Genomic DNA, 16,950 nt, shown 5'->3' with positions numbered 1-16,950 from the left:
AAGGCAGAATGGTGAATGTCACAAGTGGATAAAATGATCACAAACCAGTTAGTCAGTCATAGGATTGATAGACCTATAGACTTATATATATATATTCTCTTCTGAAATAAATTTTTGTGGATAACATTTTATTAGTCATAAAATTGTTTTTTTATATGTATACTAAATGATTTTTACATTTTGAATAAAACAAACCAACTTCAAAAAATCAAGATCCATACTGCGCCTACCTAACTAGTAAAGTTCAGTTGGCACAAAGAACTGGACACTTTCTTACAAGGAAGGGGAGAATAATGTGCTCATAATCCTTCACAAACGTGTGTATTCCCATACTTTTACAGTAAAAGATGAGGCACTAGATCCCGCGTTGATCGAGAAACAATTTTATTTTTGCTGATGAAAATTGGAATTTTGGAAAGACGAATCCTTATGTTATATAATTTTACTTTAAAACAACACTTATTTGTATAAAACATTCAAAAGTTTAAATAATACAACAAAGCCTATCTAATTGACCCTGTTAAAATGCATGGTTTCTAGTATTTGTTATTGGAATGGTATTTTATATTTTAAGTTTCGATACATCTATAAAAGTCTGTAAAATTGTAAGCGTTTTTTAATAATCTACGGTTTTGTTTCCATCAAGAAAAATTTGTATCTTTCAGGATAAATCAAATGTATAAAATATCTATCTATATTATGTCATGTGATTAGAAGATCAATTCAGTAAATGTCAATCTATTATGATTTAAGTTGCAGTATATGGTTTATTTGAACACAATCATTATTTTACCACTATAAATTTATTGGGTGGGGTTATATTCTAAAATATAATAAGTACTATTACAGCTAATCGTAAGTAGTGGAGTTATTATTGAATAAAGCATAATTATTGGAAATATTACTGTATCAAGTATGAGATTAAAAGCTGCTAATGCGTATTTTGTCATAGGTAAGAGGGGACATCGTCTTAAGAAAAAAAATAGTACAATTACATAGAAGATATGTAATGACCTATAAAAAATATCATAATATACGTAATAATATATTAAGTCTTATGTGATGAAAAAAGCGGAAGAATTGATATAAATTGATCACATCTTCTAATAAGGCAAAACATTTATCTTATGCTATACTAAAATTATTATGTATGTATTATAGAAATGCTCTCTTCTTAATGACAACACTAAATTACTGATGTCACTGGTATAAAATTTTAAAACATAAATAGCAAAATATGGTACTAATGCAAAAGCACTTATCACTGATGTATCCTCTACTAAACCTAACAATATTACTGGGCTAGTTCTTAGCTTAAACATTTGGTTGTCACACAAAGGGTATTTGCCTTTGAAAAAATAAAGAAAATAAATTAATAGAGAAATTTTCCGTTGTACAAGATTAAATTAGACAGGTCTTAAGAAATCAATGGCAAGATTTTGAGGGATAAGAAAAGTTGAGGAAGCGTTCGAGCGGGTAACTTTTAAGTTTCAAGTGGCAAGAGAAGGAAGTCTTAGTATGGAAATAAAGCGCCATTGTTATAATATAGATTGCTAGAAATATTCATTAATAAGGAATAAATGTCGGTTGTTATTTAAAAAAATAAAAATTATAATATTCAGTTACAATAATATTAAATAAATAATTTGAACACGGATTCAGAAATACAATCTCTGTTTACATAGTAGAAAATAATTTCAATAGTTTGGACAATAAATACTATTTTCCCTGTAGTGCTTATTTATATTACACGATATTTGTACACGATATAATAACTGTGGCAACGTATCTCCGCACCGAAAGTGGAACATTCCGAACTTCCATTGCTCATATTCTTATTCAAAAGGATCTTAAATTTAATGTGCACCTACTACGAGAATTCAGGAAATAGCACTAATCTAATATAATTATTACTTTAAATACAAGTCAAAATAATTTGACATTCTAAATCTAGAATATCACGCGTTTTTACCTCCAATAATGCATAAAGGCACAAATTAAATCACCCAACAGCTAATTCGATCTAATTAAGTACAAATCTTAAGTCATAATTTACTTATTAATTAATAATTGCAAGACCAAAATTTAATTTAGCCAAGATTCATACGCACCCATACTCGTACCAAATGGCTGTTTCTTTTGAATTAGGTTTAACGCTTTTAGGTTCTTCCTGCTTCGCGTTTATTTCGAGTTGGGTGGTAATTTTATTGTCAACATTTTTAACTTCCTGCGTCTGTAGGGTCTGCCCTGCTCCATCTCCGATAACAGTGGAAATCCGGTTGTAGACGAGGAATGTCTTGGAAGTTTGCGGTTTCTCTGGCGAATCCTTTTTCGGTTCCGGTTCTGCATCCATAGGGGTGGATATGCTGGCTTGAGGATTGTCCTCTGCTAAGTACACAGCTCTCCGAGAGCCGGCGCGACACAATGCGGCTGTGACATTAGTGTGAGAAGATTCTGGAGACTCGAAGCCTTGGAAGCTATTTCTGTGTCCACTAAGTAGAGTGCTGTTGAATTTATGGTTCTGCTGCTTCCTTCTCAGGGAGGCTCTGATGAGAGCGTCATCCCCGCCTCCGAGGGATCCGTGAAACGAACTGTGGGATAATTTTCTAGCAAAACTGTCGGAACTCTGTCTCGGTAATTCTAAACTGGATACTGACGGTGCCGCAGTCACGGTGTTGACATGATCATTGGCGGCTTTGGAAATGCTAAGTGCGTCAGAATTAGCGGAAGCCTCTTCGGAATTTCCGGGATCAGATTCTCCGGATTCCGACCCTTGGAGCGTAGGCTGAGATTGGCTTAGTTTAGAACTCTCATCCACACTCCACGAGCGGCGCCCGTGACGACTTGGAACTTTGTTGATTAAATCGGACCCGGCTTTGCGGACTCTCTTTACTAAATTAGATCCGAAGCTTTTCTTCTTCGGAGTACAGTTGTCCAACTTTCTGTAATGCTCCATAATTTTTTCTTCGAGTTTTTCTTTTTGGCGGCACAAGTTGTTTAACTTGTCAGCAAACATTTTCTCTTCCTGGTGGTAATGTTGTTTGTCTTCCCTAGAATGTGCTAGAAGTTCATGGTATTGGGTAAGAAGACAAGATACATGGTCCATTAGAGATCGACGATCGGCATCCAAGGTAACATTCATATGCATTAGCATCTGAAAAATAAGCATATAACTATATATAAAGTTATAACTTCATTAAAAAATTAACAAGATGATTTTTTTTTAAACGAGTGATTGCTTCGATATGTTTTTATACAAATTGAAATAAATGTGTTAAAATAATGTTTACCTCACACCGTTGAGTGATTTTATTTAGCTCCAACTCCAATCCATTGGTTACATCTGTTCTAGTACTCAATTCACCGGACATTTCAGTATTCCTCAGCTTTAGTTGACTCGCTTCAGTTCTAATGTTTCTATATTCTTCTTGAAGATGTCTGAACTCATTCTTCATCCTTTCGTTGGCGGAGAAAAGATTCCTAAAATCTTCCTTCAGCTTAGAATGTTCCTTCCTAAGATTTGTCAAGTTTCTGGATTCTATTTTCAAAGAGTCCACTTCTTCAGTCTGATCTTTCATTTTCTTTTGAAGAGTTGTATTTTCTTCCTTGAGTTCTCTGTTTTCAAGTTTGAAGTCTTTAACTGACGATTTGAGGACTTCTCTCTCCTTGATAAGAGATTCGTATTCGGAATTCAACTGTTCGTGAAGAGATTGTAACGAATCTTGATCTTTGAGTAAGCTTTCGTACAATGTTTTTATAGATTCGAGTTGTTTAACTAAGTCTTCCTTTTCAGCTGCAAGTTGACTATTGGCCAGCTGGAGAGTTATTTGTTGCGAGGACAGAGAAGTGTTTTGGGAACTCAGAGTCGACGTAAGTACTTGAAGTTTAGCATTTTCTTCTTGGCATAGTTGGTATGAAGTTTGCAAGTTAGAGAGTTCGGAAGATATTTGTTCATATTGAGAATGGATGTTAGATTTCACATCACTTTGCTGTAACTTATTACTGTCGCATACATTATTCTGACAAACACAATGGCCGGATCTACTCAATGGATCTTTATTAAGTTTACCACTAACATCGTCTATAACATTTTGAATATCAACATTTTTCAAGATAATTTCTATGATGTCTTCTAAAACTACTTCACTGCGGACTATATCATTTGTGTTTAGTCCGAGTTTTTCAACACACGTTTTAACCTTTTCAGAGTGAACTTTTTGCTCTACAAGATCCTTTTGCAAAGCTTGAATAGTTTCCATGTCCATCATCCTTTGCGAAAGAAGTTCCTGAGATTTCTTTTCCACTTCTTGGATTTTTACAACTTGGGTTTTCATAGTATCCATTGTCTTTTGCAACAATTTGATTTCCTTACAAGCTGCCTCCTTATCTAGACTGAATGTATCCAGTGCGATATCTTTATTTTCCACAGTTTCCCGAAGTTTGACAATATCTTTAGTCATTGAATTATTATCTTTTTCTAAATGTGTAATTTTATTTTGAAAATCCGTTACTTTAGTTTCTAGGACTTGAGATTTCTCGGCTTCTGGTTTCAAAATTTCAATTTCCTTAGTTTTGGCTTCAACGGATCTTTCCAGATCTTCGGCTCTTCTTTGTATGGAGTCACAGAGCATTCTAATTTTTTGTTTATCATTAGTGACCGATTCTATGTGTTTATCTAATTCTTGAATTTTGTTTCTATCGGAATCCTTATCTATGTTTAATCTATCGATGTTATTTTTCTGGCTATCAATAGTATCCTGAAGCTTCCTGTTTTCTTCCAAAGCATTTTTGAAAATATTTTCTAGTTCTCCATTTTGGAGATTGAGTCGATTGCAGTTTTCTTGGAGCTGTTCACATTTAAGGCCGAGCTTTTTCTTTTCTTTTTCCAAATCCAGAAACTTGTCACTCGATTCATGGAAGGATTGCTCCTTTAAACTTTCTATAGTTGACATCAACCTTTTATTTTCAAGCTCCAATTTCAAAGCTCTGGCTTGAGCATTGCTAGTTAACTGTTCGGAGAGACTATTATCCCCAGATTCAGAGCCCTGGAAACTTGAATCAAACTCTTCCTCCTGATTTTGATTACTAATATTTGAAGTGTTTAATGTTGTTTTAATGATGTACTGCAAATGAGTATTTTCCTCTACGAGTTCCTGGATCTTCTGTTGATTCATATCCCTTTCCTGTAATTTAAATTAAATTGGTCAAACAAGGTAAAGTCAACGACCTATTGCAACATATAACATACAGGAAGAGCTGAACTCACAAGTGCGACATCATTTTCTCTCTGCTTCATCTTCATGATCTCGTGCTGTAGGTCCATGCCCTTGTCAGCCCGACGCCGCGCCTGTAGGAGTTGTTCCTCCAGCATTTCTCTAGTCTCCAACAGGACCCGATTGTCCTCACGCAGCTCTGTTTCCCTGGCCTTGTAGAACTCCATGTCTACCAGCTTTTCTCGGTACTTTTGTATTTCCATTTCCAGTCTGTATGCAAAGAAAGTAAAAAAAAAAAATGTATACATTTTTTTATTATTTATACTAAAAGATTTTGTGGGATAGGAATCTTTTTAAAATAAGGATCTGTATGAAAAACAAATTTATAATGAGAAAAAACAATTAGATACTGTAAGTAAGGTATTTTTATTATTATTTTGTCCCAATTTAACAATGGACCCATGTCCCATGGAGTTGAAACCGTTGATTTTTTAAGAGTTATAATTGTAAAATGCAAAATAAGTCAATTCATGTAAATAAAATGTTAAATTATATCCTTAAGCCTAGAGACTCCAAAACCATGAAACTTTTTTTTAAAATGGGAATTACCATTATGCAATTAGACATTTTCTGACCTTACCAAATAAAAATGTGCTAAATCAATTTACAAAAAACCCCAATTCTTAGAAAAGCATTGACAAATTAATAATTACATCCCATTAGCAATACAAGTAATGGAATTTAAATACACAAAAATGGTTAATTCATAGGCTTAATGAATTTTTAAATTTCGTTTCCATAAAATTTATACTTACATTCGAGAAGAAAATGCGTATTGATTATTTAAATACATTTTTTTAATTGAGCTAAGATTGGAGCTTTTCCTTTTAAAAAATCAATAGATGGAAGAATTGAAGAAATATGGATGTTCAAACATATAATGGCGAAGAGAGTGTAAATTAATAACTTGAGCCAATGACATGGCATGAGCCAAGTAAATACTTAGACTTCTGTATTTCCTTTTCAAATAGGTCTTCCATATATAAAGTATTCTCAAAATTTTGAGCATGTCCTAATCTTAATAAAAGTACTTTATTTAACTATGGAGTTGATAGACATTACAATAGGGATAGATATATATCTGTGACTATATAGATATATATATAGTCACAGAAATTTTTTATTTAAAAACCTGTCACCGAAAAAAAATATTTTAGATGTTTCCTAGTAGGAAAAATGATTCGGTAGAATCTCAGCCACATTCTCGAAGTCTCGATTCTTTTACTTCACGAAAATATGGATTTCAAAATACCGGCAGAATGGTGAATGTAACACAGTTTGTAAAGCGATCGCTCAAACCAGCTAATGACAGGTCGTAAGACCTGTAGATACCTAGACATCCTAGTTTCAGGTATACAAACAACAAAAGAAACATACCTAACGCCATTCACCTACCGGCAATATTATATATTTTCATACTTTACATAATTGTGATTTGGAGTATGTACTGTAATTGTTTGGGCTTGACAGATAAAAAGTAATATTATAGACAATTGACAAAAAACAGAAATTACTACCAAAATTTGAATTTTGATTGAAATACTTACCGGTGACTGTCAATCAAAAAAATTGGTTGATAAAACACACAATTGTCAGTTATCGTTACAAATGGTTGAAGGTTTGTGGCGCTGAGGGAAAATTTATAGATTGTTTATAAAACTGCCGCTTAGAAAATATTCATTCCCATCCAAATTCTAAATAAATATATTGTAAATTACGATACACACGCAAACATTTGTGTGAGAAAGAGATATACATATCGTAAGGTAATTACTACAGCTAGGTAACTTCAAAATCAGTATTTGCGAGTTACCCACTAAAAACATATTTTTATGCTCCTCCATGAACGCTACAAATATACAAGTCACGCTTTCCAGTCATCATAATATGATTTTAATAAATCATGACATACCTATTTGTACTATTAATGGAGGAAAATATGTGTTTAAGTGGGTAACTCAAAAATGCTGATTTTGAAGTTACCTAGTTGTAACCCACGATATATCCTCAGTTCTTATTTCTGCGTTACTTTACCAGAGTTTCGACACTGGCCACCGGTGTTATTATTTATGAGCTTTGAAATAGTGAAAAACGTACTGAAAAATATAACTAATTATTTTCTTTTTTAATAAATTGGACTTAGTTTGACCGACGACAATAAAATAAATAAATAATTTTATTGAATAAAACCATCTATTACTATACACCACCGACACATTTATTTCATAACATCGTTTCTTTCTTTTGCGTATAAACATTTTTGAATCATTTTTTAATTTTTTTAAATGTACATAATATAATATTATGTTTTGTGTAAATGCTTTTAACTTCATATGTTTACCAGTCAGAAGATGCACGTTAGAGGGTGCATGCGCTAATCGGTCAAATAAATTAGCGGAAGTGTACGGAGGATTTTCATACAAGTTATTGCTTATAACAATGGAATTCCATCAAGAATTGTCAATAAATAATATAAATCGAAATTGCATAGTATTTATGATGGAAATGATTATATCATTTTTCTAAATAGAGTCATGTCCGATCACGAAACCAGAGAGCATTAGAGAACGAAGAAAGGGAGAATGGACCCACATATTGAATTATCATTGACTTCAAGTTTGTAATGTGTTTATTTCATTGTATATTATAGGGTGTGATGATTATTGCCAAAGTATCTTTACCTGTCTGCTCTATCAGCCCTCTCCCTGAGAGCGTCCACTTCATCCCTATAAGTGGCAGTTTTGCGCGCCTCACTGCACCACACTTGGCTCTCGTTTCTTAGTTTGGTAAGGGCCAACTTCGTGTGCTCCAGTTCTTCTTTGGACTCAGCCAACTGCTCGGACTTCTCTTCCCTGAAAAAATATTTTATCAAAAAATTACATACTGACAAAAAGATGATGCATAAAGGATTGTAATCAAGTAGGTGAAATAACAGTACGAGAGAGAGAGAGAGAGAGAACTCTTCTTACCAACAGGAATTACAAAACTAATTATTTTTCTTTCCCGAAACTACACAGTGTATAAAGTGCCACCTAAACCAGCTAATGACAAGTTCTAAGCCTATCTTTCTCAAAGATGTTCCTCACCTTTGTTTATAGTTGTGTTCTAAAAATACAATAAAAGTTAGTTACATGGATAACTAAGGTTTTATATCATAATTATCATAAAGTTTTGCAAAGGGAACATCGATTCAATCAATAAAATGGCTTCATATTACTAAACCAAATACAGTAAAACCTTGTTTTTATATTCCGGAATTTTACATTTTCCCGCTTTTAATGCTGAAATATTCAGGTCCCATAGGTGCAGTGCAATCGGGTTGTGGTCCTGTGGCTAGTGTCTCGGACTCACGGACCAAAGGTCTGTGGTTCGAATCCCACTCTACCCCAACTCTATTCCATTTTCTAATAGTGAGTTATTTACGAGTTGTAAATAACTCACTATAAATCACACTAGTAAAAATGTTTAATAATGTTGGTAAAAAAAAAAGCCGAATCAGAATTAATGATGTTGTCATAGACAGGTTTGAGGTCACCACCAGAGTTCGTAGAGGTTGCGTTCTTGCACCATTCATTTTTATAATCCTTATGAACTTCACCCTAAAGAAGTCAATTACACTGGATTGAGGAATATCACAGAGTTTTGGGAGGAGTATGGGTGAAATACTCTAGTGTAAAAACACCTTTTTAAATAAATATTCCATGTCAATCATGACGGGAATCGAACCTGAGACCTCTTGCATGGTAGTCAAACGCGTTGACCACTACACCACGAGGTCCACGAATACTGACTAGCTACAAGTTAACACCATACGATATTTATCTATGCCACCCTTTGTTTTTTTTTTCAAATGCCACTTTTAAATGTTTCCATTTAGAATAAAAGATAATGAAAATAAGTGTAAATAAATTATCATCATCATTCCCCTTTCCGCTCCCAGTGGTGCATAGGGCACTGCATTTGTAATCCAAATGTAGCGTATTTTGATAATCTTTTACATGAAGGTAAGATGATCAGTCTTACGATTCAGGTGGCAGTCTAAAAAACAATGAATTATTGACGTTTAAAAATCCTTTAAAATTACTATTTCATGTCATGGGGTTAAATCCAGTACTTGTCTAAAAAGATTTGGACATATTCAAAATATTGTTCCTTATAAGTTTGAATCCAGAAATATATAGTTTGTTTTATTTTATTAATGTTGTGATAATAAATCATTCGCATTTTATACTTAAAAACATTAATTTAACAAGTACAACCATTATGCTTTTTCTCTATAGAGGTAGACAGTGAATTAGAAAACACAATACGAAAAAAGAAACATTAACATTTTTTAAGATAGTAAATGTAAATTTCATATATTTTTAGTTATTTCTTAGGAGAAACAAAACTGTCATAGAAAATAAGAGTGATGCAGAGTGATGATCGACCATCAGACCTCTGATCCCCAAAAAATACCACATGACCATAATGCAATTCGCATATTAAAAAACAAATTGCATAAAAAATACAAAAATCATAAATATTAAAACATACTTTTAATTAGATACCAATGAACTACCAAACTGAATTAATAAATATAGAAAACCCCTTTAATATTTATACGGCAATATATTTAAAAGTCAACATTAACCTGAATAAAATAACATTCATCGGATGTTTTAATAACATGGCGCGATCAAGTTCAGATCATTTTCTTTTTGTATGCAAAAAGTGTTTTGATTGTAATTGGCTATGAAAACAATAGGCTGGTGGGAAAGGTAAGCTCTTGTCTGCGGCTAACAATACTCTCTTTCCTGCATTTCTTTGGGCCTCAGTCGACTAGTTCACATACTAAACCATTCATTGAATGAGAAATATGGGAAACTATGAACGTAAAACTCTACTGGGCACTCATCCTATTATTCAACTCGGTCTTAAATACAAAATAGAAAATTATATGGCATTATTTGGTAGATTCAAAAGCAAATTTGCTATAATTATTATGTTAGATGTATTTGCTATAACTTTATCAAACTTCAAGAGCCCACAATTCTTAATTTTTTTTTATAATAATGAGGAACTTCAGCCCTACAGGAAATTGGATACAAAAAATATTTTCTTGCGTGCGGTAAAAATTAGAGCATTAAATTGAACGGCAAAGTTTCTAGAAAATGTATGAAAAAATATTTAAATAAAAACTAACTACTTTGAACGACGTCACTGGTGTCACGACACGACGTCACAAGTATCAACCAATGATAAGAGAGATGAGAAAGATATCCGGTTTGCTTACCGTAAACGGAGCAATCGGCAGAACTGACCGAGAATAAGCGGAAGAGAACCTCTGACATGATACATAAAAATTGTAAAAAAAATTTTTAGCCTTAGTTTAAGTCTTTTAACATATAAAAAAATATTTAAAAACCACTGGACTTCCTCATTGAGTTACTAGTATATTAATTAGTTTGTCATTTATTTTTATTTTTGACTTTAAATTGTATTTTTATCTTTGTAAATAGTTTATAACCTCTGTATATGTAATATATTTCATGGGTTATCAATACAGGTATACTAATGTTGATTGTTTGTTTTTACTAAGTCGATGTAGTGATTTTATTACATCTGATTAAAAACATTGTTTACATCAACAATATTTTGAGTTTGTCCTAATGTTTGTAGACAAAGACTGGATTGCACCCCCTAGGGAGTTATTAAGATTATCACATTACAACAGAAATGGAGAACATTTTAGAGGAGGAAATATGGTAGTCTAGGCACTAGCGTGAAATCCAGTATTTGTCTACAATTATTTGGACAAGCTGAAAATACAGTCGATGAAACTAACTGGTTCAAGATATTTAAAAAATGTTTTCAGGCATTGCCTAGATGGTGAAATTATTCAGTTAGATAAATCTCACCTACATTAATAAAGGTTTCAGCTTTTTAACATCACAAAAATCAACAGATGGAAAAATTAAAGAAATACGGGTTTTCAAATGGAGGCAAGAATGTTACAGAGTGTGTAAATTGGACACTTAAACCAGCCGATGACGGGTCATAATAATAATAATAAACATGGTTTATTAACAAAAATGACAATTTCATTATCTACTACATACACACATAGGTAATAGATTTCTCTGGATCATGTCTAGTCTGCCTAACTAGGTACAAACTGTTTTGAGGCAGACATTTTTATGCAAAATAAACAATAACATTAATTACTACCTACTAGTTGATTTAATATACAGTTAAAAGTCCTGTAAACGCCTTCAATATTTATATAGGCTTCCATATTTCCTTGGCAATATGGAATGCAAGGCTGAGTTAAGCATTATCGACAAAATTAAGAAAGGTCTTTTGCGATGGTTCGGTCATGTGGAGCGAATGAATGATGAAAGAATGGCTAAAAAGATTTATGATGCGAATGTGTCTGGTTGTAGAAGTCGAGGAAGGCCGAGAAAGACATGGCATGATCAAGTACAACAAATTCTTGAAAGTGGTCATGTGAAAAGTCGGAATAATCGACGTGCGTGCATGAGAAGATGTATGAATGTGAAGGAAGCAAAGGAAGTGTGCCAGGACAGAGTGGAGTGGCGTTCTATCCTCTCTGCCTACCCCTCCGGAGAAATGGCGTGATGGTTAGTTAGTTAGTTAGTTATATTTCCTTCTCTAAAATATTCTCCATTTCTGTTGTAATATGTAAATTATTAACATCTTTTTTACATAAATTAATTTGTCCATACATAATTTGTGAGAGAGAAGAGTATTTAAAAAAATAAATAATGACAAGTCGATACTTTAGTTGAGTATATTGCATTGAAATATATTAAAAGAAACTAATGTATTCTCAAGGTTGGCAGTACTTTGGCATATAATTTTAATATGATACGGCTTTTGCATACTGAATAGGGAACTATTGCATAATGTATGAAGCGCTTTAATGGGAAAAGGATGGAGTGCGACTATTAATAGTACTAGTTAGTAACACTCACAGTTCCTGACGCTGCTTCCTCAGCCTGGCCTTCCAATCGGCTAGTTCCACAGCCAGGTGATTGCTGTCCGTAATGTTGGGTGTGGAGGTGTTGTAGACGTTGGAATTTAGGCGGGTGGCGTTTTGTTTATTGGTTCGTCGGATACTTTCATCAACCGAAGGACTGTCGCTGACTGTTAGGTTGGCCCAGCGACTGAGATAATGATCTCGCTCCTTGGCCAGCCTGCGGATGTGGTTGTACATCGCCGCGGATTGGAAGAAATCCATGGAGTCCGGGGTCAATACTACACTTTGATTGTCAGTCACCTTCAAATAAATACATGATAATTTTCTTTTGTTTTCAAAACAAAGAAAAATAAACTTGCTTTACTTAGAATTTTAGTTTAACAAAAATGCAATGATTTTCTCATGTTATTCAGTACTTTGGTGTGAGATTTGGGTACTCTCTTTTGAGGCTAAATTTTCTTTACTCAAATTCATCAAATTTTTTATATTTTCTATTTATTATAATGGTTTCTTTGCATTTTACAATAGGTATACCGTATAAGTTACAAATATAAAAAAAAAACTATTACATTAACACAAAAAACATGGCCTGTGTGTAAATATATACATTTACATTGTGCCATACATTTTATTTTTAATTGAAATAAAGGATACTGGAAGAAAATAGATATTAAAAAGTTAAAAATGAGTGCTAATATTTTATTTTTTTTTTATACGCGTCCACTCGTATTATTAGAACACATTTTTTTGTCACTAAAAATGAGAAAATTATAATGAAAGTATATTCTATTCATTAAAAAAACAAGCTATTTAAATTAGCTTTTTTATCCATAATTTCAACAAAAAATTAATTAAAAGAATATTTAAGTATCATATAAATTCAAAATAAAATTTTGCCATTTAGAATATCTATTAAGACAATAATTACATCAATGTACAAGTACAAACAATATTCATAAAATCATTTAAAAATCATATTTAAGCTATATATAACATACCTAAATAATAATATTTGCCTGATTTATATAGTGCCATTTTGTGAAAAATCACCTCAAGGGAGCTTTACAATTTTATAAGTAAACTTACATACTAACCAAGCTAATATTACATGCTATGTTTTCTGATTTAAAAATTGAGGGTATGAAAAACGAAAGGAGTAAGATTTCAGTTGAGATCTAAACTGACTGGGACTGTCGATGTAGTGTGAAGGTGATTAGTTCCAGGCAGAAGGCCGGCAAACAGCAAAAGCACGATCTCCGAACCTAGTGTTTGGGCAGTGCCGGATTTCAATAAGTTTTTCTCTGCCTGAATCAAATGCTGACTTAGGAGTAGATTTTCTTTGGCGTGTATTTTCCATAACATTTGATATAGGTACTGTGTGTTTGAATGTTAAATAAGTTTGTGTTCATTTGTTAGTGCCTGTCAGTGAACCAAATTTTTGCTTGTGTAAGAACGCACATTTGAATGGAATGTATTTATGTATTCAGTATAAAATACATTAAATATATTACTTACGAAAAATATATAATATGTAAAGATATAATATAATTGAATATTGAAATACTAATATATTTTTTTGCAAAGGCAAATAGAAAAAAAAAGTTCTAGTTTTAATAATGAATAAAAGTACTACTGTAGACAGTAAATTTGTTAACATATTACAACAGAGATGAAGAACATTTAAGAAAAGGTAATATAGAAGTCTAGGCATCTACAGGGCTTATGACCTGTCAATGGCTGGTTTAAGTGGCCACTTTACACACTGTGTAACATTCACCATTCTGCCTATATTTGAACATCTATATTCCTTCAATTCTTCCATCTGTTGATGTTTGTGAAGTTAAAGAGCTGAAACCTTTATTTATGCAGGTGAGATTCATCTAATTGAATTATTTCACCTACATACTAGGCAACGCCTGAAAATGTTATTTTTTCAATTTCTATACTTCTTCATGGACCAGGTAATTTATCTAAAATAATAGGTTAATATATACAGCTCCCCGGGGAGTTGAATCCAGTCCTTGTCTACAAAAATTTTGACAAACTCAAAATATTGTTAGTAAATTTGTTATTTAAAATACAAAGGATTGCTCAAAAACTGATGAGGTATTTTAATGTTATTTTTTGTTTTCATGACATGGAAGACTAATAAATGAAGGTATAGATTAAAAAACTAAACATTTGAGAATAATATTTATTTGAATATGATTATTTTTAGGGGATAATAACGCCCGCATTACTACCGCTTCATAATTATTATAAGGGCACATAAGAGGATTAGTGACTCCCTTGACATAATTCTAGGTACACGATAAACTAAATTATGAAACACAATTAAAAAAAGATTTATGTTATAATAAACCATAATTTATACTGCTACAAATATATTTTTAATATGTGACCTTAGAGTGAGAGAGTTTATGAGTTTTAAATCATCGTTTGAAGAGTGAAAGTAAAATTAAAGAACGGGGGTCGGATTCCAATGTCAACACAATAATAAAGGTTTTTATGCTACAAATGAAATTAATAAATCCGTTCATTGTTAGGAATGGGTAAACAGAAAGGGTGAGGTTCACATTTAGCAAGTAGCTGAAACGATGAATCATGGCAGCTCATGCGTGAAGCCAGCATTGATACATTTGCATATCTTAGCAGTGTTAAATTACACTGTCAGGTGACCGGCGAAATAGGAAATGATGAGTCTGGGAAAAATGTTATAAGGAAGGAACTCAGTATAACAAACCTGTTTGATGCATTCCACAATCCCGTGCTGTATTACGACATCGAGCTCTTTAATCCGAGTAATAAATATCTCTTTATTCGGACACTGAACAGCGGCCCCTAAGAGCAGCAGAATCAAGAGTTTCATATTTTCCAGTCCTTCTTTTGTTTCCGGGGTCTTCCCGAGACTTATGCATTCGGGAATGATCAACAACGTTTGGCCGAGCTCTTCCTCGAACAACGCTTTAATATTTTTCACTATACAATCGAAGTTCTTCACTCTTCCCACGATCAACGACCGGCCTTCTAGTCCTTCGAGACTGGCGATTTGGTGAGGAGGTTCCGGATCTATCTGAAGTACGACTTCGTTGAACAGATGTCCATTCCATAATGAAGAATAGTCTGATAAGCGTTCCGGTTGTGGGAGACAAGAGGCGAGCTAAAAAAGGGTTATTATTTTACAAATATATTCAATTTTTTTTCCGCCAGATTTAAGTTTGTAATAACAGACTATGGTAAAACGTTCAATGTTTACTTTCGTTAAAATATCAACACGACTGCAAAGTTGAGTAAATAAACAATATGGAAAATGATTGGGAAATGTAATGATACGTAAGATCGCTTGCAAAACAAATAACTAATGCGCGAACACCTGCTGATAAAAATGTCACTCAGAACGAACGAGTTAACAAGTAACTATAAACCACAGGTCGATGGTAAATTTTGCTGCTAAACATACTTGGAAGCATCCACCCATGACGGCTTGTAGTCAGTTACACTGTTTGTTACTAATATAGGTGCAGAATTAAACTTACCCATGACACCAGAGGCCCACCCAAGAACTCTTCGATGTCAGCACCCGAAGCAGCCATAATTGAAATAGTAGATATCACATTTATCTTATTTAGAAAACTTAAAACTACGCAACTGTTCTTCCGTCGCCACTATCAACCATACTCGAAAACTAAATCACACAAATTTACGGACAACATCTGCGAACTGAAAGAAACCGCAACAACAAAAAGTAATAAAGACGAAAGTGTGGCAGTACTAAAATAACAGTGAATGTTTACCGTATACAAAAAAGTTGCACGGTAAAAACGGGGCAACTTGTAACGATTAGAAATTAATATTTTTCATCGGGAGCTAATAGTAGTAGGTAAAGTGATCTCATGTTGATTTCAAGTCGAATTATTACGAAATATAAAAATATTACTAGTAAATAAGTATTTAATATTATTTTAATACATATACGTATATTTTTCAAAACTTCCTTCCATATCCTATTCCTACCTGCTGATAAACCTTTAAAGAAAAGACTGAGCGAATTATTCCTTTATATAAAAAAATAAAATAAAAATCTTGTAATACGAATAAGCTCTATCTGTCCACTAAAAAAACGGATGTAATTCGAACATAAAAATATTTATGTTTTATTTTTAACCCCTAGACTGCTAAACAACGATATATCGTCGTTGTTAATCTGGGCAGTAAAAGTCCAACCAGATTGTTTTTGACATCATAATCCCCTAAAACGCAAATAAATTTAGAAACTTGCTGTTGCACTTTCCCGTAAGTGGTATGAAACATGTTAAGAAAAATGAAAATAAATTATTACAAAATTGATTTGATTTCACTAGCAACTGTTTTTTAAAGTAGTGGAATTATTAATTTATATCTTCCTTGTAAAATAGTGCATGCTGCGCAGGCTACCACAACAAAAGCCATTGAAAAAAAAATGTTCACAAATAAACTGAAATAATTATAAGACCAATTACAGTTTTTTACATCATTTGGAAAACAATGTCAAAAAAGCACTTGCTGTGGCTACTCCGCATCACTCCACTTGCAAAAAATATTAAATTAAACATGTAAAAACAAAAATATTATTGACAACTAGGTACGGTATTAAAAAATAAAATTATTGCTAATGGATTTACATAGAGCAACTCCGTGTTAGTTTTATAAATCAAA

General features: G+C 32.8%; 1 protein-coding gene across 1 annotated transcript; it reads right to left on the bottom strand.

Annotated features, from left to right (window-relative positions):
* Positions 1-1,967: 1,967 nt before the first annotated feature.
* On the bottom strand, positions 1,968-16,043 carry Girdin (protein girdin). Its single transcript, XM_088227734.1, has 7 exons — positions 15,792-16,043; positions 14,999-15,415; positions 12,251-12,555; positions 7,955-8,125; positions 5,267-5,483; positions 3,291-5,183; positions 1,968-3,154 (listed from the first exon to the last, which is right to left on the bottom strand). The coding sequence occupies exons 1-7, from the start codon at positions 15,846-15,848 to the stop codon at positions 2,102-2,104; spliced, it is 4,113 nt and encodes a 1,370-aa protein (XP_088083860.1). The 5' UTR covers positions 15,849-16,043; the 3' UTR covers positions 1,968-2,101.
* Between the last annotated feature and the right edge of the window lie 907 nt (positions 16,044-16,950).

Source organism: Micrasema longulum, unplaced genomic scaffold (genome assembly GCF_059751315.1).
Source record: "Micrasema longulum isolate JH-2025_06_02 unplaced genomic scaffold, ASM5975131v1 h1tg000533l, whole genome shotgun sequence".
In the NCBI taxonomy this organism is placed as follows: domain Eukaryota; kingdom Metazoa; phylum Arthropoda; class Insecta; order Trichoptera; family Brachycentridae; genus Micrasema; species Micrasema longulum.
This window is presented reverse-complemented; position numbering and strand designations above follow the sequence as displayed.

Bases quoted from the DNA above. Each gene is read 5' to 3' on its own strand.
- Girdin (XM_088227734.1), bottom strand. From the start codon at position 15,848: ATGGCTGCTTCGGGTGCTGACATCGAAGAGTTCTTGGGTGGGCCTCTG. The intron at 12,556-14,998 runs GTTTGTTATACT...ATTTATTTGAAG, and splicing joins TTGTGGAATGCATCAAACAG to GTGACTGACAATCAAAGTGT. The intron at 8,126-12,250 runs GTGAGTGTTACT...ATATTTTTTCAG, and splicing joins AGGAAGCAGCGTCAGGAACT to GGAAGAGAAGTCCGAGCAGT.